The sequence below is a fragment of the Sparus aurata genome, chromosome 5, assembly GCF_900880675.1.
Source record: "Sparus aurata chromosome 5, fSpaAur1.1, whole genome shotgun sequence".
Taxonomy (NCBI): Eukaryota; Metazoa; Chordata; class Actinopteri; order Spariformes; family Sparidae; genus Sparus; species Sparus aurata.
The window spans coordinates 31,296,668-31,320,450 of NC_044191.1; the positions used below are offsets into that span (position 1 = coordinate 31,296,668).

The following is a 23,783-nucleotide window of genomic DNA, read 5'->3' on the forward strand; positions in this document are numbered from 1 at the left end:
CATAGACCAGCACCAAAACACAACACTGGTCTTGCTGGTGACTGGTCGTCAGCAAGACCAGCATATGTTGTGTTCTGGTGCTGGTCTATGCTGGTTTTTCCCAGCAGGGGCTATTTGCTGTGAAGCTCCACAAATGTTTTCGTGGGCAGCAAAACTTTACATGAGGATGAGCAGATAATGACTACATTTTCATTTCAGGGGGAACTTACCCTTTCAAATTCACACGACCTCAAAGTGTCCTTTAATCACCTGTCTGTGATGTGTTTATAATTCAAAGCAGTATTCAAAGCCAACATTTGGCCTTGGTTTCTGTGTAGTGTACTTGTGTCTCTGTGTGTTGTGTCTGGCACCGTAGCCTATACTCTGAATACTCCACTTGTACTTCACTGCTAATACAATGAGGGTGTTTCCGAGCAGACCAAGATAATATAGTCAGCATTAATGCACACAAATGTAAGGCTACAATATGTGAGTAAATGTGCAGCCATCTGAGCCATCAGATGTGCTGCAGGAGGTCACTTTGCCCATCCACAGATGCCGGTGATTGCAGCGTTACTAACAACATTAGCAACGGCAACGTTCTTAACTTTCCCACTAACCATGACAGTGAGCGTGACGGTGAGCCGATACCACGGCACTGAAACAAAGCAGCTCAATTAAAATGTATTATTTAATAGACTTTCCAGCCATGGTACAAATCATCATTTGATTCAGCGTTAAACATATGAAGCACATAAAGACAGGACAAAGAAAGCGTGTCTTATGTTGCACAAGTGGTGGGAAGAGATTTCTTGGTATGTTTTGATTCTTCTTCCTGCCACGCAAGCTCGTCACTGTTAGACTTCAGCCTCCATTATTTGTGAAACTGGAGAGCTATTTTTTGAGTCTACTGGGAGAAGTGTTTCATAATTAAAAAGAGACCTTTTGGATGGAGTAATAACATGAAGACAAAATGCAGTAATTAACTTAATCACCTTAAGCTGACAGTGGTCGGCTGTTTTATTTGTCGTTCGCACCATATATTGCAAACGCACAATTTTTATATTGATTTGCTGCTGTTGAGTAGAAAGTTTAGCTTTGATATTTCTGCCATTTGTCACTGTACACAGCACCAGACTTGTAGAAGGAGTACTGTGTCTAAAGGATCCTGGATAGTTTCATGTGTTGTAATATGATGCACGTTTTATTGACATAAACGCAATTATTGCAAAATCGTTTCAAACATTTCTGTCACATGCACAGAAGAATGGTCTGTGAAGTATCGCCTCCTGCTCTCTCCTGTGACAATGACTAAAACTAGTTAACCAGGAAACTAAGTAGGTCAGAGGGGAAAAAACAATCTCTTTGATGACCTGTGATGACATTTCTGATATCGCAAGAGGGGGGGATGTACGTTTCTAATTACTTGAACTTCATCTGAAGTGCTCACATTGAAACTGAAGTTCATTTTTGTACAGCATGACCACACCTATGCCATTAATATGGTTCCAGTAATGCGCATCAGCCATATATGTAAGAAACCATTTTTTATATAGTTCTCCTATAATAATTTTGTAACAGACATAAAAAGCTCTCACCATCAGTTTGAGGTTTACAAGAAAATTGTGCATTAACAGTTCATCCAAAACCACACGGCTGTGTGAAGCTGTCAGTTACTGTCAAGGCAGTGGAATAATTTCCTTACACTGCACAGGAAGTGAAACCAGTCAGCAGGCTTACTATGTTCCACTTGACATGCCGCAGCAGCCTCGTTTCTTCCTTTTTTTACTTAAAAGACAAGCAGCACAGGAAGATGATAGATGTATGATACAATTTATAAAACTATCACAGAAGTAGCCTAATGGTAGGCTAATTGGAGTAATTGTAGTAATAAGCTATATCACATCTAGTAAAAAAAACATTTAAAAAATAAAAATCATATTATCATTTTTTATGCATTTGTGGAATTTACAGTAACAGTTTATGGTGTGGTTGACATCCAATCAGTGATTCTCTTTATGTGTTTAAATACTTAGACAAAAGATTAATGTGAGTAAACTGAAGAAATGCATATTAACACTGAAACATGCTAGTGTGTAAGAATGTGGACACAAAATGCTGTTAATGTGTCGACGAGGGCACTCATGATACCACTTTAGACCACTGGGGGGCGCCATGCCATCAAAACTGCTCCGCTGAATAGCTGAACGAACCGGAGCTTTGTCAAGGTAGCAGAGGGAAAGACAAACACCGGAAGTCAAGGCGCCAATCTTCCAGAATTAAATAGTAAATGGTGTTTTGCACTACTGCTGTGTGGTACATTTCCCCAATGTTGTTTTGTTCTGTAAGACTAAAAACAAGAATATATACCCACAGTCTTGACTTATGTGGTCTTTATAGTGGCATCTCGGACCTGATATAGATCTGTACTGATATAAATGTGTGTTTTTGGAATCAAGCCGCATCAACATGCGTCTGTGTTTGTTTGCATGTTCACATGGGAAAAGTGTTTGATTCATACGAGTCATTCCAATTATTTCAATTTAAGAAAATAAAAACCCAAACAAACAAGTAGGTGATGCTTTTATTTTTGAAGGCCGCACCGGAAACGTGTCCGTACTCGGGTCAGCCTGACAGTAGTTGGTGTCGTGCCTGAGAGGGCTGTGAAGTCTTGCAGCGGCTCAGACTTGAAGAGTGACAACTTACGATGGCGAGTGCTCTTCATGTGTTTGCTCTTCGCTCTTCCCGGTTCTCTGGACGGAGGCGACAGCTGCGGCTCTGAGCCCACAGCCGTTAGGTTTTCCCTCGCCGGGACGAGCCCAACCGCCGTCCGCTGCCAGGTTAGCTTGGATACTCAAGGACATTTTAACTCCACCGTTGCTACTTTGGCCTTTTTCCTGTCGACTGAGGAAATCCAGCGTGTGTTTCTCCGGCTCAGTGATGTGGCCAGATTTTGTAAACACGGGCAGAAACGGCGGCTGATGCCCCCCCCCCCTCCCCACCTCCGACTGATGATGTTTCTCTCCGCGTCATCTTTACATGTCGTACCCGCACCCCTTCCTCTGCCGAAGGGCCAAACAAACGGCGACGTAAAGGAAATCAGTTGCTGACTTTCGATGCGTTCATCTCCATTATGGCATCGTTCCCCGACCTCCTCGTCAAGTCGGCGGCTTCTTCCTGCTGAAAGACAACCGCGTTGCTGGTGAAAGTGGTGACAACCCCCCCTCCACCAACCAACCCAAAGAAAAAGAAAAAAAAACACGGAGAAAGACCAATGAACTTTGATTTCGCCGAGCGCTGCTGGAGAGTGCCGAAGCCAGAGAGGTGCATCAGCGGCGTGCATCAGGTCCAGGTATGTGATGAGCATCGCAAGCCATCAATTTGTCATTACCGTGCTGCTGCTGCCATGTTGCTAGGTAACTAACTGACGGTGGGTTTACTCCAGTTCAAATTTGATGCAACGTCACGTTTAGTAAATCTTATTTTACAAGGTTTTTAAACAGCGTGTGCAGTCATAACAAGCCGTTAAATGTGTTTAGACTAACTTCGCCTTCCTCCTTCGGACTGGAGAAGTGCTGCATATTTGTCTGTGCTCTGATGCCCCGGCCCTGCTGCTGTCACACGGGCATGCTTGTTAAAGCTGGTGAAATGCTCCTCTATTTATCCTCTGACTGTAAGCTTGGCCATATTGATGTTCAGGCTCCTGGAATCCTTGATGCTTTTTTTTTAGGCTTCATGTCCTTCCCCCCCTTTTTTGGAGCACTTTGCAGAGACACCCAGGTGTGTTACGTTTATTTAAGACCCTTCCTGCAAATGAAAGCATGTTCCACTCACATGCTTTTCACTTAGAAATAAAGGGGCTCTTATTTCACTTGTTTTTGACTTAAATTGAAACCTGCCGCACACAAGCTTGTTTTTGATCCCCAAGGCTCATGCCTATTTCAGTATGACTTTATGAGTTTCAGCACCAAGAGTCACTCCATTTGACTCAGCAGGCCCTGGGTGAGTCACTGAGGCAGTGCTGACTCGGAGGCTGTGGCGTCTGTTGTCCAGATGATGGCTCTGCTTTGAGGGCAGGGGTTCCTGCACAACCCCTCCACCGTGAGCCCCATCTCCTACATCGCAGTGTCTTTGTATCAGGATTGCAATCTGAGACTCGTTATGATATATCTGTGCTCCCGCTCAGCGCCTCACCATATAAGAACAAGATCCAGCCTGCATGTGGAGAATGTTGACAGAGGAAGATATACATGAGGAGCATACCGAGATCGGTTATTGTGTTGTTTTTCTGGGCCTGAAGAATATTGTACTATTATGCACGTAGGGTGTAATCTTTTTTTTGACATGTTGAAACTTGCGACCTGTCTTCTTGAAGCCTCAACCGTTGTGAGGATTGTGTAACACACTCAGCATCAGCTGCTCTGTGATCGTATGGATTTCCTCGGCTGTGCCATTTTTGAAGTAACATCAAACCAGGAATTACAGTGGAGAAGTTCGCTGCAAGTGCAGTTCACAAAAAATAGAATTAATGCATTCTTTCCCGAGCTCAATTATTGGCAGGCTTTGTCTTTTTTGGCACAGATTCTTATCTTCTGACTCACTTTTTAAATTTTGCCTTGTAGAGCGACTCATTACTTATGTTCCTCATTTTTCGATCTGAAACAGAAACGGCTACTTTTATTCCTGGTTGTAACGAGTACCACATAAAACGTGACGGTCACAAGCAAGATATTTTCTCATGCCGTGCATTTTTGCCACGAGGAAATCAGACTCAAATTCACTTTGCTGATGTTGCTGCCTGTTCTTCAGTCACTGAAGTGCTGCTCTGATGAAGAGCAAACTGCCTGAAGTGAAGGCTGTAGGTTATACCATCACCGACCACCCAGAATTCAAATCTTCCTCATGTGACCGTGCAGCGCCTTCTTTACCGGTCATACCTGTTATCAGGTTAGTGTAGGTGTCGCTGACGTACACACCGCAGCTCCTCCAACTATTTGCCTAACCAGTTTTCTAATGGGGGACGTCGTTCCCTCCCCCGAACAGACACACTCACGCAATGCACATATGCGGTACATGGGCAGGGCTGTGCCTGCAATGCAAAATAAAAAAAAGACATATATCACCTGTTTGCTCAGTGAAAATGTTATGTGCATAATGCGAGAAGGACTCAAAATGTGAGAGGTGACTGTATTTCTGCAAGACGTTTTCTAGAAACTATTTCCCTACATGTATAGAAAACATAAAGAGTCTTCAAGAGATCTTACAAGCACTCTCTGATTTCACATGAGTCCTAACTATTATAGATTAATATACACTGTGAGTTAATTTGCGAGTCTTGGAGTGTAGACATCACGAGTGATCCTTGCTGATGGATAGATTTAACTCTGAAACATCTATCACTCTAAACGTATTAGCAGTAACAGATTGTTTTGACGATGGGCCTTTTATGTTTCAGGTGAACAAGCTTCATTTGCATGTGATTGTTAACTTTTAAGTACAAGCACCTGCAGAAATGTGTTGCCTATATTGTCATTTTGAGTGCAACTGTTGGAAACAAACAAGGTTGATGTTGATTATAATTAGATGTTGTCATCTTGTCACGTCCTCGGTGCTGCTATTTTGACCCGGCTCTGTCTCGCATGTAAAGGGAGATTTTAATCACAAAGTGACTTCCCAGTTAAATAAATGTTACATATCAGTGACGCCCCTCCCTCAGAAAATCTTTCATGAGAATCTTCACCAACACTTTTTTTTTTTTTTTAGTTACCAAGTCAATGTAACAGATTTCAAACACTTATTCAGTATAAATATTGAATGAGTCGCTTCCTGGAAAATTAGAACTGTCACTTCAGGGCCGCAAATTTATTTGTGGCTCTGTTTGTGTTAAAGATCGACACAGTCAACGTCGAAGTGGCCAGAGTTAGTTTTTGCTAGAATAGCCGTGGATGGGCTTATACTGGTTTGTCCGGTTTTATTCAGCAATTTAAATCTTGTTGCAGAGCACATCTTAACTGAGGTGACATAAAACATGTGACATCTATTTTTTTATAAATGTTTTAATGCATCTGCAGAGGAATCTTCCAGGAAGACAGTAGTTGAGTGGCTGCAACCTGATAGCGTTGCCACTCTCAGGTGTCTCTTTTGAATCTACCACACCAGACAAACACGCTGTCACAGAAGGAGAAACATGAATCAATCTATTGTTTGTACAGTTGTAGTTTTTAAATGTGTCTGGAAAGAGGGTTTTTTTGATGTATGTTCAGCTTGTATTTGCTGGGTTAGTGCAGCTCGGATGCTCTTGTTGAGCCAACGCAAAAAGCAAAGTGGAGCCGCGGCACTGACCCTTTTTTGATAAATGAGGATAATAACTTCGAACTGCATTCAGATACATGCTAATGTTGGCTCATTTGTGTCACACAGGTCTCTTTCCCCTAAGACCAAAATTTCCCACAACTCCACTACTGTTATACAGTTGCAGCAGTGTCTGACACTCTCCTGACCATCAAGTGTTATCGAGGATATGTAGATATATGCTGTACGTCTGACTGAGTGTGGAGAGGAAAATTCCTGACAGGAGCCCGTAGCTTGTGCGTTTTTTTTTATGTCCCAGCCTTGTTTGAGTATTCATAGCACTGCGTGGAATCTTTGTGAGGGAGTGTTTTTTTTTTATTTTATTCTCACATGTGACAGGTCCTCTGTTCTCCTACTACAGCCCTCAGTTTGCTTATGGTTGTCTTACGGCATTAGTCATTAATCCCGTGTGGCCATCATAAATACAGATGACAAACGAATGCACACAGCCATTGAGCAACAGTGTTTTTCGTCGAGGAAACAAGACTCACTTCCTGTCAGTTAAAGTTTGCGTGACGTATGCTGCCGCTCACCACATCTTTTGGTTCAATGTCTATACTATTTGAGCTGCTTATCAGATGAGATTGCTGGTACAGGAAGAGCAGAGAAACATCAGGTACAAACACTGTGAAATGAGCTATGTGAGGACTTTTTGACTGCTGTAACGTGCTGCACCTATTGCACTGTAAGATGTCATAAATTCAGTTTTTTTTTGTGTGGTTATTTGGCATTTTCTGAAAAACTTGTTGGGAGTGTTGTGCAGTATCGGTGTTAATTAATTAATTACAATCTGTTTTTTTTAAGCAGAGGAAATGTATAATCTTGGTTCTTCACTTAGACCCGATTGTGGACTGCTTTGGGAATACTTCTGTGTCTTGAATCCCACACTATCCCCGTTACTCCCACCCAAGATAAAGGTGCAGTATAATTGTAAAGGCTAGCTGATAAGATGCAGCGGATATTGACAGAGACGGCTGTTAAACAATGAAAAACATATTTACTTATGTATGATAGATTGCTCACTTATTTTATTCTATTCTATCTATAAATAAAATAAACAAGGTTTTAACCCCATAATCTCTCTGGCTCACATTTGTCTCAGTTAGTGAATCGTTCATACGGTTGCTTTAGCCGATTCCCTCGCTAGGATATTAGAAGAAGTCGATTTGTTCCACAGCTTGGCATATAATGTGGGAATTCAGTTTGCTACATGAGCTCGCAGAAAGATACTGAACATATTAAACTTGATTAACTGCAAGCCCTTTAGGTTATCTTGGACTCTATATAGTCGGAATGTTTTTTTCTCCCACAGCTGATAACTCCCGGGTACAAAGACTTGTGTCACGCTGACGTCATTTCTTTGACAGATACTGATTTTTATGGGCTCTGACAACACCAGAGGGGTTTTTAACAAGTTTGAGTGTATTTGCTCTTATGGACTGGTGTTTAATCATCAACGAAGCTTCATAAAAATATCCCTTGGTCTTTTATTCATTGTCTGTCAGAGGACGTGACTGTTGGGTGGTTGGTAAGAAGTGCTAGAGAAGAAAGTAACACTGGGTAAACATGCAGCTGGTTGTCCAAGTTTGGTTTTTCAGACACAAGGAATAGGATTAACGGAATATGACGCGGTTATAAGCTTAAGCCTTTTCTGGACATGCGTGTGATTTTAACATTCGGGAAGACTGGTGACGTATGTGACTGTTTGAGGGCTGTAGTTTCCATTCAAATAAAACCGTGTGGGTTCCCAGTACTCGGCTGACACATCATCATGGTCAGCCTGATGTCTGCTTTGGAAGTGGATAATGATGATGGATTGATGAGGTACATGAATTCCTGTTTTATTTACTGTACTGCACACACACACACACACACACACACACACACACACAGCTTTATACAACACAACACCAGGCTGTAGTTCTTTTTGGAAACGGCCTTATTTAATATAACTTTTCTTTCACCTGCATTTTATTAGTGGCTACAATAAACATGATTTGTATAAGAAGTTTAAACTCATGGGGCATTAGATCATAGTCGTTTGGGAAACTATTCTATATACTAAATGCGTCACTGCATGAATTGTTACCTACCATTTCACATTTACGAAATATTTAGATTATCTGTGTAATGTCAAGTATCTTTGTGGGCTGATAACATTTTTGAAAATATCACGTGTTGCATCTGCCTGAAGCACTTTGACATGGATACTTAAACAGAACAATTAGCTAGTAGTTTTTTCTCACAGTTCATCTTGCCCTCATGGCATAAGGTAGTTGAGACACATAATGCAACACAAAAGAAATGTGCTGACCATGTGGCGTGGGCGTGACATTAAAAGATGACCCGTGTTGTAAAGACTATGGAGCCCTTTTGGGGCAAATTTGTGATTGTGTGCTATTAAAATAAGGTTAGCATGACTCAATCAACCTGACCATTCAGTCTGTGAAATGTTTTGCATCCGGTTGTTTTCCTCACTAATCTTTAGAAATGAATAGTATTACTTTCTGTTGACCAACTTTGAAGGCAAGCAGGTTGATTCATGCATCCCTGCTTAAAGTGATGCTAAATATGTCTCCAAGCTCACTAAAGGAAGTTGAAACAATTTCCCTTGTCAGTAACATATTTGAAACCAAAGATTAGTATGGATTCCTTTTTCAATTGTTCAGGCAGAGAGACTCGGTAGAGAGATTTGAAGAACGATAACTTGCAATTTATGGTGCTCTCTTAGGGGAGTATAGGGATGCATTGCCAGCTGGCTGTTATATCTGAGGGTCTAATTTTTCTTTTAATTCATCTACAGCGGACAATCGGGCGTCATGACAGTATTTCATATGAGGCTCCATCATGCACCTGGGTGCCAGCCAAGCACTGAATGGAACATTGTGTTTCCTCTGCACCTCGAGCTCCACAGTCTCTGTCCTTCTTCCCCAACACGCCTCCCACCTCAGCTCCCTGGAACAAAGCAGGTGATGCTAATGTTGGTGTTGAGCTGTTGACAAGGACAACAGGGGTACAACCTGTCCCCACCCATCCCTGATGAGCCAGCGGCTGAATGGCACAACGCTGCTAATGCTCCTTCAGTTGTGTTGTCTGGGAAATGAGACAAAGACGAAACAGTTTGTGCTGGCTGTGCTCGCGTCCCTTTGGACACCAGTTCTTCTAGCAATGTGAGTTGATTCCAAAGAAGAGCTGAGGTCTTTTTATAGCAGTCGACCACCTTCCTGTGTCCTTACTTGAGTGTAATTTTTTGGAAGAGGAATGAAGTCTGTTATGTGTTTCCTGTCAGGAAAGGGGATGTTGTTTGGTGGTGATACTAAGCTTGTGCCAGAGGTGAAGTAGAGGCACTCTGACACACATCCTCTCTATCAGGTACAGGGCAGCAACTCATGATTTTTATTATTATTAATGACTACTCTGCTGATTATTTTAATCATTTGGTCTGTAAAATGTAAAAAAAAAAAAAAAAAAAAGGCCAGAGCCCAAAGTGACTTCTTCAAATTCCTTCTTTTGTCTAACCAGCACTCTTCATTTACTGTTATAAATGACAAAGAACAGGAATTTACGTTTAACATGAAGAAGAAGAATCTTTATTTGTCAGACATGAATACCTGAAATTTGTCCTCTGCATTTAACCCATTCCTAGCTGCACATTCTAAGTATACACATACATATACACACAAGCCAGGAGCAGTGGGCTGCTATGTCAGCGCCCGGGGAGCACACATGGGGGGTTCGGTGCCTTGCTCAAGGGCACCTCAGCAGTAACCTAGGACTGTAGCTGGACTTGAACCGGCCACCCTCCAGTCCCCAAGCCAAGTCTCTACTGACTGAGCTACTGCCAACATGCTTGACCGAGCAAATGTTGACGGATTAACAGATGCAAATTTTGAATCAATGAATTGTCAGATTACTTGGTGATGCTTTGCTTGTGTTGCAGCTCTAATCAGGATACTTCTTGGCTCTTAATCAGAGAGATGCAATTGCAAATTCCTGAATCTCAGTACCCTGACGTAGATAATTTCACATCCAAATAATTATACATATTACAATGAATGACCACATGTAAAGCATACACTTTATCATTTATTTCCATATTTTGAAAGTATGATTTTCTGGTCCGTGTCACACTTTTCAGCCACACCACGTCCGTACAGCAGAATTAGCTCCTCTGTTGGGTACGAGCTCTTCTTTTCGTCTTGGCTGGTCCTTCTCCTGTTTGCAATTGCCACGTTCTGCGTCATGTTCACTCTCCACCATGTTTGTTTGTGCTGCTTTCATGCAAATGTCCTTCCTGCATCTGTGCCCTGTGTCCAAATGATGAAAACATTGTTGTAAACAGTGTGATTCCGCGACACAACAAAATAAACGCTCGAGCATAATATGAATTGATAGACTTTTCTTTCTATCATCACTATCTCAAAGCCCTAATTGGAGCTACTTTGCTATTCAACCCTGTAGTTTTTACACTGCATGCAAACCTCTTGTGTTTCACGCCAGTACGGGCCATATATGCCATTTCATATTTATTTATGTTTAGTTTTACCCCACCCCCAACCCTTGCAGCGCCCTCTGACTCACGCAGATCATGTAAAATGAAAGCGACAGCGCTGCTTCATGTCACTATACCCACGCTCCCCTTTCTTTTCCATTGGCCGCAGACACCTGATTTTTCTGAGGCTAAAAATAGACCCCTTCAGACCCTCACTCCCCCTCCCCACTCCCCCTCAACCCTCTCCCTCTTTTGCTCCTGGTATACAGGCTTTCAATGGGAAGTCTCTCTGTGTTATGCCCATTCTTCACTTCCATGTGCCAGACAAAGCCCCGCGTCTACATTCACAGTTGTGTCTCTCTGTGGGAGAGAGACGTCAGAATCCTTTATGCTATAAGACTGATTGAGAGTGTCTGGTTTTTAGACACTCTGATAAGAGAGTCCCAGAGTGATAAGGACTGGTTCCACAGAGCTGTAAACCTGACCTCGGCACCCATCGAAATGTTAGCCAAAGTCACAGGACCATGAGCATCTTTGAGAATGGCCTTTTATGGTCAGCATGAGAGACAGCTTCTGTCTTTGGTCACTGGGTAGAACCCTTTTGGGAAGCCTGCATTATTCATGCTGCACTAGAGGGTTTGAGGTATTTTACCAAAGGGCGGCGGACGGCCTCAGCTTTTTATGAGCAGCTTTCTTATCACTGACGGTTAATTTGCCTCAGCGCGTGGTGTTCTCTAAATGCACACAGGCCATCTCGTTGGACTGATGACTCAGTGATTTTGAATTTCTTTAAATCAGAAACTTTAGAATAATGGAGGAAACGCAGAATAAAAGCAACAGCTGAAATGTACGGAGATTGTTATGAGATGAGAGTTGTTTATTCGTATCGGTCTGGAAGGACATATTTTTCCTCTTTCCTGCAGTGCCGTTTATCCATCCAGATTTTTTTTTGGTGTGAGTTGCCAGATTTTGGAGATGTCAGCCGTAGAGATGTCTGCCTCCTCTAATATATGACGGTACTGGATTGTACTCAGCTTGTGGCGCCCAAAAAATACATCTGAAAAACTCGGCAACAGTGTCTCCTTCCAGGAATCGTGACAAGGTTACCCAAGATAATCCAGGAACCGCGTTGGGAGCAGTTTCATGTTAGAACAATTTTATTTCTGACGTACGACTCTTGTGAATCTTTATCATCGCACAGAAGGAATCATGCATGTTTTCATGGACCGGTTTGCGAGCCAACTAAGCTTATTTAACTAGCTTACCAACGCTGTCGCAAGCACCAGCCTCTCATTCGTGAGTAGGTACATGCTTCCTTCGATGACACAGTTGGAGGGTGTTAGTTCAGGTAGGAAGAAATAGTTCCTACGCCAAACTGCTCACAACAAGGTCTGTGGATCATCTTGAAGAGCTGGGCCGATATCTCCAAGCGCCAAGAAACTCGCACCCAAACACTCTAGACGGGTTAAATAGCATTAAAAGGAAAAAAAGTGTTTCTGACATGGGAACTGAAATCCTTCTGGATGCAATCTGAGTAATTATGTCTAATAAAAACAAAAAGGAAACACGGTTTGTTTCTCGCTGTTCCTCTGATGTACTCTTGGCCTGACGCTTGCATATTTCTCTGTTCCTCTGTCCCCATTTTACTTCAGTTTTCAGATCCATTTTCCCCTCAGCTACTAGAGCACGAGAAATTGGGGCACCAGGACCCATTTCCTCGCCAAGGATTCAATAAAGTGAATATTGGTATTCCACTGTGTTTCTGCACATTATTCTGACTCACTGCTAGATCGTTAGAAAAGGGAGCTATTATTGGTCCACTAGGTTAATTTTAAACTAAATGAAGAGAACTTGCATCATAATTGCATGGGGCATAGGGTATTTTTAACCCTCCACGTGACGCAGGTAGTAGCAGGCATATCCTGACATTATTTTTTTTAAACCAAAGTTCAGCATGAGCAGTGAACACAACGTACTTTTAAGTCTGCATGTTTGTCCCGTGAAGCCCACATGGTGCCCTTTGCAGTTCGGCCTGTGCCTGAGCAAGTTTGTCACACCCACAACCGTTTTATTTTTCTTTTGTTTAATCCTGTATTCTGTTTTGTAGTGAACTGTAACTCCCTTTATATCCATCGCATATACTCAGGCTGACAGTATTTTGGGATCAGTCAGAGCAGCAGGCTGTTACTGTATCCAAGAAAACCAGAAACCAGACTGCAGGTGAAATGAGCCTCAGTGGGGGCGAACGGAGACCGACAAAAGTGAAAGTGGAGACAGAGGAAACAGGAGAAAGAAGTATCGGCCCCGGCAGCATCTGGTCTCTACTTTCCTCGTCACTCTGACTTCATCTCGTCAGCCAATAAGGAAAGGGCCCTCTGTGTCTCCATGGTAACCCCCCGTTCATGCAATGATGGAGAGAATAAAGGGGCAGGAAAAGGAATACGTTTTTTGCCTCCGGCTAAACATTTTTCTTCACAAGTTTTGTAGCTTATAATCCATTTCATTTCTCTTATTTGACATTCAAAACGTTGCACGGCTAGTTGTTGGAGTACTAATTACGTTTTTCTTTCCTAATGTGGGAAGCTAAAAATAGAGTCCGTAGACAGGGCAGTATGGTTTCTGTTTACATTTACACATGCTCTGAAATACAGACATTTGACACTTGAGAAGTTTAGCTCTCTGTTCGAGTAAGACTTTTTACTGTCAGCGCTTATAAATTTGTATTCCAGATGTAAAACCTCTCATGCTTAAAGGGGTAGGGTTTTTTTTTCCCCCAGGTTGTTGTGAAAGTACTTGGATTGATTTGAGGTGGATAACGTAGAGTAGATGTCAGTCAGCACCTTCCCAGTTTGATGAACCAAGCAGAGATGTCAGCACGGAAGCTAAACGATTTGCTGTTGTTAGCGGGAGCAGCCGTTAAACGTCACGTCCACCAAAAGAAAAACTCAGTTTAATTGTATGCAACATTTACAAGATTTTCACTGCTTTATTTTGCTGTCGGACAGCACTTTCCGATTTGGAGCTGAAGCCATTATATTGCTCTCTTGGAAGCCACCAGACTCCTTCAACAAAAACAGTGATTCACCTCGCGGAGAAAGTGAGTTGCTGGTCTGCAGCTGCCTTGATTGGCAAATTTGTGTTATTGTGTGACTTTGAATTGCTAACACATAAATAACCCTTTATTTATTTAACAATTGTTTTGTTTTTTTTTTTATAAAAAAAAATACCTACTCTTTACTCCTTTCCCTGTCGATTGTCAGTCAGATCATTTGAATATCTGATACACCTGAACCTGCCAAAGACTGATAACGTAGGTGTAGTCTCACTAGGATAACAAGTCTCATCAAGGGTGTATTTCAAACAGTCAAAGCCACTTTGGACTATTATGGGAAATTTCCAGTAGCAATGATGCTGGAAATCCATTAGTCGTTATTCCTCAAAGACTTTGTGCCAAGCTTTTGTGCTGGCAAGCACTCCGCAATAGGCTCCACATTAGCAAGAAGGCCTTGAGTCAACATCTCGTTGCGACCAAACAGTCATGGAGGGGGCTGATGGAGATGTTTGAGAGAGATTGTCTAAATCTACAAAAGCATTTCCTGCCCGGGGGTCTGTAGGCTACATGAATTAGCTAATGGGATGGATGAAAAATGCTAGGGTAGGGATGCTCTCCTTTTCTGTATCTGTCCGAGTTACATAAGGCTCGCTCTGTGCGCAGTTAATTCAGGCTGTCTGAGCGCTCGACGAGAATGACAGCGATGGGAGATCCTCATTTAACCTTGGCACGTAACTGATTAATCCAAGTGTAATTTGCATATAAGGTCATCTAATTTTGGATTTCAGAGTGAAGCGCGGCGTTGATTAGAGATGGGGTCGGTATGTAACGGGCCCGTTTTGGAAAACGGTGGGCTGATGAGCACCACTGAAGCATAAGAAAACAATGGCTCCACTTATTAAAGCAGCTTAAAGTTCTCAGCAGTCACTGGGCACCAGATTTATTTATGTGGAGTTTTAATTACATGCTGTCGGGGTATCTAATCAAAACTTTCCATATTTTCCACTGGTCCAAAGCGTCTGATGTAGTGAGGTTCACTAATCTGCCATGAGATTTAATGCAGCTATTTTCATGAGAGTCAAATCTAACCGTATGTTTGAGGTTAGTTGGAAGGAGCAAAAATAGCTGATAATTGCAACAGCAGTGTTAATCATTTATTGCTCTATGGGACATTTTCAAGCAGTAAATGATTAGCTGTGACATGCTTTAGAGTCATCATTTGCTGTAAACTTAAAGAATAGCTTGCCTAATCCGTATGCTGACTAACATTTGCAGTTAGTGGATGATTAACAATTTGTTTGGCCGGATTTTTTTTATCTCTTGCTGTGCAGTAATCTTCTCTGCAAAGTTCGGCTTTCCTCATGACACCGTACTCTCCGCCGTGGCGGTGCTCGTTGGTGGTTCGTGCTGCTCGCTCTCTCTCTGTGTGAACGAGGATCGTTTTTAGAAGCAGCTCTGCTGTAGGAGGAAGAGGACGAGGAGAAGGAGGAGGAACACAATGGAGGAGATGCTCACAGGGTGTCGAGTATTTTTAGCTTTTCCTTTGCACTGCGATGATGAGTACGGAACAAGGGCAGGTTGTGCATCCCACCGACTAAGCCCTGTTGAGGGGCAGGGGCCTCTGGGACAGGAGCAGTGATGGCCTGTTTCAGGGTGCATCATGGGAGCTTAATGTACGCACAATACGCGGCACAAGATGACGCATCACTGTTTGTTGTGATTGTCTTTAATCCCCTGCGTTTCACATGAGCGTAACATTACTCATGAAACTGGTTACTCATGTTGATGCTTTTTCACGGTGCCCTCGTCTCTGATCAGATCCCGGGCGATCACATCGTGTTGCATCTCTACATTTGTCAGTTTTGTTGGCTCGGCCTCAGTTCAAAGGGAGCCTGTCATGTAGGATAAATGATGGAGCCTTCAGGATGATTTCACAGCTTCTGCTTTTCATTTCTGAGTGGTGCATTGTGTGGTACAGTATGCAAAGCCACCCTGCCAACCTTTTTGAATTTTGAGAAGAGACACATGTTTGCTCTCCGCTTCTGTGCTTTTATTGAAGTCAAACAAAGCAAAATGCTGTGTTTGTCCAGCAGCCTCCACCCGAACTGCACCTGTATACTGTAAAGAAATACTCTAGTTGATGTCTCGCTCTGTGTGCTAAAAGAGTTTGCGATGAAAATATATTTTATCAAGGGTAAAACGTTTAACGCCCTTCAGAATCACTAATGTGGTATAGATAAAGATTAAAGCTCCCCAAGTTCCCATCTAACACCTTAATAAAGATAGATTTATAGATGAGGATAAAAGTAGTCCGTCCGGGGGAAAGAATGCATTTCCCATTCTTCATTCAGCCCAAAAGCGGGCAGGTTTTATAGGGTGTAAGTCTCTTTTGTATTCGGTAATCTGTGCCACATAGTTTATATTTATCTCAGTTATACCCTTGGATTAATGATGCTTCATCTTTTGTCCTTAATAGATACTTCATGGGATAGTGTGCTTATTTGAAATATGCCTCATGGCCTCTTGAGGCATTGCAGATGGATGGTAAACTCCCTCGCTCTGGCCACGGAGCGCGCACACACACCAGCGCCGCAAACTGCATTGTCTTAAGCCTTTTGACATTTTAACTGGATTGGTAGATAAGCCCATCAACTCAATCAAGGGTTCTCGTCACAGACTGTGTTTGCAGCCGTTGTCATAGCCAAAGTTGTCTCTGCAATGTCAGGGCAACACTGTGTGAAACTGATCTATGGTATTTTAGGCGGTCCAGGGGCTAACATTTTCCACTTCCATTTTAAAGGGGTCTTGCCGCGGGTCAGTCATGAGGGAACCCCTGCCCCTCTGCTCCTCCTCCAGCTCCGCTGGGATTCACCACCTCCTCTGTTGCTCCGCTCCGAAGTGGTGCTCTATAAAACAGGGCTAAATTTAAAGGAGCACCACCATTGCGGAAAAAGCCTCCTGTGAGTCAACACCTCCCTCCCCGTTTTCTGCTTTGTGTCAACAGCATGGCCCAGCTGTTACTCTCAGTCGTGCGATCAACCTGTCTGCTGTACTCGTAGCTTCCAGTCCTGAGCTTATTAGTTGCACCTTCAACAGAGTTAGGAGTGCAGCTTTCGTTTGATGTGGTATAGGGCAGACTGTGTGTTGGCAAGAAGGTGGATCTCGGAGTGAAAGGTAGATTTACTGATTAGGCGTGAGCGAGAGCCTCTGGTCTGCGAGGGATAATCCAGTCTTTGCTTGGTGTACTAAAGCAGGTTTCATCTGTTTAGTTCAGACACTTCAAGCTGTTCAGAGGTTAACAGATGTGCTCACGTCTGAGCGCTTGTTGGTTTATTCTGGCTCCAGGAGTCACACAGATGTAGCTGTGTTTAGAGACCTTATGGTTCTCGTGGTGTTAAGTATAATGTTCACTGAAAATTTCCACTAGATTGACTCTGATGACAGGCGGTCAGACCGACGCCTCTAACGAAACTTTTAGCTGCTGTTTAGCAGGGTCGAGGAAAAAAAAAAAAAATCGATTCTTGGATGCATAATGATTCTCTCTTAAAGATCATGTCTCGATGCAGAAAAAGTCAGTAACCGGAAATTTAAAACCTAGTTCCTGACGTTATGATCTTCTGGAACAGTTTAGTAGTTTTATGTTATTTGATTCAGTCATACTCTTGCCTGGAGGATTGTTTAGCACTCCTGTGGTTTATCACACCTTCTGAGAGGGTCACAGATGAGGTGCTTGCAGCATCACACTCCTCGGGGTGGATGGTCCTGCCACAGCTGGCCGCATATTTAAACAGGTTACGAAACCAGTGGTTTTGCAAGAGGGACGAACAGAAAACGGTCCAACCCAAAGTGGCTTCAGTGCTGTCGATAGAGGAGCAGAAACATCGGAGGCTGCGCTGTGATGAGCGCTGTGATGAGCGCTGTGCAGCGGCGTGTGCTGCTGTTGCGTCACTGCCTAGAGGGGGTAGAGACTGTATTTTTAGAAGGGAATGAGCATATTCTCCGAGCAGACCACGTCAAGCACTTTGCTTGCGTATGCTAGGATTATTGTGACCAGGCTATTTTTAAGCTGCGTGTGTGAGAGTGCTTTTTTCTGGGTCAAGCATGGTGCCAGTACTCTCTCGAGGCTGCTGGTGGATCATGCTTTACAGGTCCGATGCTGTGCACAGCATCTGCATCAGTCACAAAAGAAAGAGTCAGGCAGACACTGGGTTTAACCAGGAGGGACTCGACAGCATTTTCAGGAAAGGTCCGTCTCTGCAATCCTGCTGTCAATGAGACATATTGATTATATTTGTGGAGCCATCAGACCAATTCAACGGCTTCATTAATCTTTTAGAGCAACCATTAAAGGAGAGGATATTGCTTACCGAATCCACAGCCACAGCGCAAAAGTCTGTGTGTTGAAATGTATCATTAAATATTGAGCATCCACATCCCAAACTGACATTTCTAATAAACACAGACAAAATATGTGACAAACACATTTTTGTGGGAGACAGTTGGGGTGTGTCTGTCTTTGGCTGTTGCTCCCATCTGCCAAAAAGGAGAGTAATTGTGTGTGTGTGTGTGCGCGTGTGTGTGTGTGTGCTTATTGATTTATTGATAAACACATTGAGGGAGAGCCTGTGTTTACAGTGCTGCCGATGTACAGACGTATAATAAATCAAGTATAGTTAAAATCCAAGGAAGAATACATTTCTTAAAAAAAAAAAAAAAACGGATAAAATTAACAATGTTAAAAAATGAAAATTCAGATGTTGGTGTGGGAGAAAAATGTAATGTCCAGAACACTCTGACCTCACAAGATGGGATGTTGTGTGTATAAGCGGCAGGTCCGATAAGATACGGATGAGGGCATACCGACATCTGATCTGTGAGTTTATATCTCATTGTCTTTGCAAACTTAGCAGTTCGAAGCTGCTGCAGATATTGTCTACGGAACAGATCCTCGACAAACCAACGCTGTTGTTTGTGTAAACTCGTAGGACGGCTTTCGATCTATCTTTGGTAGCAGAGTTGCTGTCTTCTGCGCATTTTCTTTCTACTCCTCACTAGGCCAGAGGTGAGAAGCTCTGCAGAAACTTTTCCCTTATTTGTTGTTAAACAGATAGCCATGTATGGGAGGGATGCTTTCTGAGCTGTAGATATAATCGGAACATTGAGGAGACTCGGGAGGATTAACATGGCAACGCACTGCGCATATAGTTGTGCTGTTATTTTTGTGAGTCGTCTGAGTTTTCTTCATCTCTCCTTGAATGGTCAAGCCACATTTCACCGATTAATCGAAACACACACCAACTGATTAATTCATATTTAGGGTAATAGCTTTAGCGTTATCAGATAGTAAAAACATAAAAGTCACATGCATCAACATCACTGAAAGTCCCTGTACCGCATCATCACCTCAGGCTCCTCGCGGTGACACATGGTGGCCGGACGCTATAATGCTCCAACTGTTCAGAGTCCCTCTGTTAAGCTGCTTGTTGTTTTTCCTGTATCTCTCACTCTCCCTCTATCGTCCTCCCTGTATTTACATACCCAGTGTCCTTTTTTTTTTTTTTGTATGTGGGTTGCCTGTTGCTGGCAGCTGTCTGGACTTGGATTCACACAATAGTCACTCTCTGGCAGATAATCCAACAGTAAGAGAATCTGTCTTATCATGTCACACTGAATCATTTCCAAATCGGTCCAGCTGTCACGTCCAGAATGGCTTTGAGGGAATTCTCGGAAAACACAGGTCGATGGAACCGGCATTCAAACGGCGGCCGCGTCGTTGAACCCACGCTTCAAGTGGATTGTGAAGCTGTTTATCATCAACAGCGTCAGCCAGAGATGAGCACTGTGACCTTCACCTCTAAAGCCTGGCACTAACCAAAGAGGTCTCTGGCTCTTGAGCCGCAGGCTTTTCTCCGGGCCTCTCTGGGCTAGCCTAGTTTTATCCCAGTATTTCTCAAGAGTGCAGTTATTTTCAGCAATACATGACGTTCTGCTCTGATTTTGTCAATGCGTTGTTCTTCTGTGTAGAGCATAGATATTTTATGAAAAATTTATAGAAGACATTACCCTGTTTTGAACAAGAATGCCTCCCAGGCTGTTAGTAAGCACCTGCTTCAGGTTGGGAAGTTAGACAGACTGCATCCTGCGTCAGAGAGCTGCTTAGGTGAATGTGTTTTCAGTGGGGAGTTCTTCACAGCAAACACGTGACCAGAACAATGAAATGCACAGTAATGTATGAATAAACGGGTCAACATAAAGAATAAAAGATCAAACGTATAACAATGGACGGTTAAATCATAAAATCTCTCAAAGCGGTGCAACGTCCAGAATAAAGCACACTTTTGAAATAGTTCTTCCAGACAAAGTAAGTCTTCAAGTGCTCAATAGGTGGTGAACCAGAGCACCTGTGACCTCACCAAAGCTGGCCTTTGTTCACTGGGTAAGTGACGCAGTGGGAATATTAGTGTGATTACACAGAATGGGCGGGTGCCAGACTGCTGAGGTCCAGTTGCTTCTGCAGGTCAGGAAAGAGTGAATGTTATGCAATGATGTGTAGTCACATTTGGACGGCCAGATGCGGGCAGTGCCAGGACGGTGTTGTTGTCTTGCGTCACATGTACAGTAAAGTCCGATGGTGACGGAGATTCTGTGCGTTGTGCTTCCACCAGCCACATCTCAATACAGAACTACCCCCCTTTTTAAGGTAATGCTAGAATTTTAAACTGGTTATGAAACAGTTTCACGTTATTCTGATGCTTCTATATGACATACAAAAGCAAACATTTTCTATATAGTGATTAAAGTAATTCTTAAAGGGTAAGTAGTATGAAGCATTTTGTGGCTCCAGAGGAAGCAGCAAGTGGCTGGTTGCATTGTGGGTAATGTAGGCACCAGGGTTTGAAAAGCAGTCCACTGGTATAGCATTGCACTCCTGTAACACTGATAGACTCATGATAGACTAAAACAATCACAATCAGTATAGCAAGACCAGAGATATCGCCTCTTTTATTCCACAAATTCTTCTCCTGCTTAAAAACCTGACACTCCATTACCCACAATGCAACAGCAAACCATTGAGTGACATCACTGGATGCAGTTTTTTTAAATATTTTAGATAATGTGCAGCTTCCTCTGGAGCCACAAAAGGCTTTGTACTGCTTTTTTCACATATGCAGTAGCACTCCCAACGACCTCTCTACACACTTTAATGTGTAAAATTGATGGAGTTGCCCTTTAAAGTTTGCTGTGAGGGCTGGATTCCAACTTTCCCAGCTCAGATTAGTCAAAAAGCGGAAAAATATTTCTCATGACAGATCGCTGAGAAAGAATCGAGCGGCCTCACAGCCCGAGGAAAGAAGCTGCGCCGTATTCTGGTGGTACGTCATTAAAACAAAGTCTACTTTGTTTCACCATCGTCATATTACAGTTATTGATTTTACATAGCCACAAATAGACAAAATAGAAAAAAAAACACATTACCACATCATCATGCATCGTGCAATCAGCAGTATTTAAAAATAAAAATAGTATTGTGTCTTTTTTTTTCTTCAAGGCTTTCAACACAAGAGCGAAGCCAGATCAAGGTCCTAAACGTTAACATTTTGTTGTTGAATTGTGAGGACTTTTTGCAACTGCTACAAATCCACTTTGAATTTATAGAAATATAGACGAGTTGCTTTCTGCTCCAAGGACTGAAGTCACTCGTTTGTTTTTTTGTTTTTTGTTTTTTTCAAATATTCAGTAGCGTGCCTCTGTTGATAGAAATGTTATCTCCCTTTCCTTATCCTCATCAGTTAAATTGTCACCTCAGCTAACAGTCCGTACAGTCATGATCTTGTTTTTGTACTTTCTTGGCTTTGTAGAGCTGTTCTTTTTTTTTTTTTCCCTGAGCGGTCAAAAGCAGACTTCTGCAACTCACGCCACCCACTCGTTGGTTATGTATAGTCCACACCTACCCCTATCTGCCCAGTGGTTTGAAAACAACGCTTTGTGCGAATCTAGGGCTGCTATTTGTGAAACCTCGATCATGCACGGGGGGGGCTCTTACAATGTTATGTAATGCTCCCCACTCAACCATAATCCCTCTTATGCTGAGTGAGCCCCCCCATGTGACGGTGCTGAGGGGTTGGTTGAGACTGGGTGGCTGCTGGGACCGTCGGCAAGACACGGGTGCTCTCTGTAGACTTCGGCCGACCGCCCAACACACACACACACACACACACACACACACACACACACACACACACACACACACACACACACACACACACACACACACACACACACACACGCATGCACACTGAGCTGTGGCTTGTGTATAAGAAGAGAAGTTTATCCTGGGAAATGCCATACTTGGATCCTAGACGCTGGATGGAGACACAGTGCTGATGCTCCAAGGCTTCGACCAGGCAAACAGTAACCACACTGAGCATCTGTGTCCCGAATGACTCCGGCTTTCCTCCCTCTCCTTCATCTTCATCTTCATCTTCATCTACTTGTGAGCCACGAGAATGAGCCTGTCTCCTTGGATATGTGTGGGGGAATCTTGCACCGTCTGAAATTAGTATGCTTGCTGTTGTGTTTTTTTGTGTTTTTCTATGGTGAATGTTTTTTTGTCGCTGGTTGAAGCTTGTTTCTGCTTTTGAGGAACGGATGTTGATGAAGACTTTTGGAAGGGCCGTGTAGTATTTTTGGAGGCCGCCGTCAGGGTTACCATCATGTTTTGACTATGACAAACACCACTGGTTGGATGCTGTCGAGTGTTTATTTTCGAATATATTCGTTGCTTACATGCTTTTATTTTCTGCTTCCCCCACAGGAACCATCGATGTGGACTTCAGCTGGTGATTTGACAGTTCACATATAGGAGCCCCCCTCCCCCCCAGAGTCTCTCCTGTCCCCTTTCCCCCCTCCCTTCCCTCTGTCCCCCCCTCCCCCCTTCCCTTGTCATTCTTTTCCCCGATCCCCCCCTTTACCTCACCTCTAATTCACCATGCTTATCAAGGAGTACCGCATCCCCATGCCCATGAGTGTGGAGGAGTACCGCATTGCCCAGCTCTACATGATCCAGGTGAGGTCACAACACCATTTTACCAAAGTCTCACCCACACACACACACACACACACACACACACACACACACACACACACACACACACACACACACACACCTGGTTAGAAAAAAAACAGGACAAAAGTAAGCAGAGAAGGAGATGCATTAACGGAGGATATTTCGTCATTGCGATCGCGGTGAGCCCAATTATGAAATGATTGGTCACACGGCATGTGACGCGGGTGGAATAACGGAACAAAGAGAGCTTGTGTGTCGACAGATTATCCAATTTAAACTCTTTGAACGTGGCTGTTTCCACCCGTTCGTAGGCTGCTTGTTTTTATTCAGGAGAGGGGTGGGGGCACCCTGCACTCACTGCAAACAATGTGTACACACACACACACACACACACACACACACACACACGCACACACACACACACACACACACACACACACACACACACACACACACACACACACACAAAGACAGTTTCATTTGTCTGACCACATCCATAGCTGGACACTCGGGTCCGTGTAGGAGCTTTAGGGTTTTTTTCCGTTCCAAGCAGGAAAGGCTGGTTTACGCAGCTTTAGTGATCCTGTGAAGCAACATACTTTCCTTTGTACCTCTTCTTTGTACATGTGTACATGAAGGAGGATTTATTTAATCCAGTGGTACTGCCAGGTGCACTGTGAGCAGCCATACACAGATGGGGTATAGAGAGTGATCCCAGTGACTCACACTGTGCAAAATAACCACAAAATAATGAATTACTATTGTTTAAACATGTTGTACACATTAGGGGGTTTAGGTGCATTTTATTATTCGAGTGTTGTATGGTTTGAGGGGCATGCTGA

The 23,783-nt window shown here is 43.2% G+C and overlaps 1 protein-coding gene across 8 annotated transcripts in view; it reads left to right on the forward strand.

Annotated features, from left to right (window-relative positions):
* Window positions 1-2,588: 2,588 nt before the first annotated feature.
* The window catches only part of LOC115582244 (membrane-associated phosphatidylinositol transfer protein 2-like), a 45,778-nt gene continuing 24,583 nt past the window's right edge, over window positions 2,589-23,783 (forward strand). For 5 of the 8 annotated variants that reach the window (XM_030418070.1, XM_030418075.1, XM_030418074.1 and 2 more), the window contains exons 1-2: window positions 2,589-3,331; window positions 22,690-22,941. In XM_030418070.1, the coding sequence (XP_030273930.1) occupies window positions 22,864-22,941 (78 nt within the window). In that variant the 5' untranslated portion in view covers window positions 2,589-3,331; window positions 22,690-22,863. Of the gene's footprint in view, window positions 3,332-22,153; window positions 22,435-22,689; window positions 22,942-23,783 lie in introns of those variants that run through there. The other 3 variants (XM_030418076.1, XM_030418071.1, XM_030418072.1) reach the window with 3 other exon arrangements.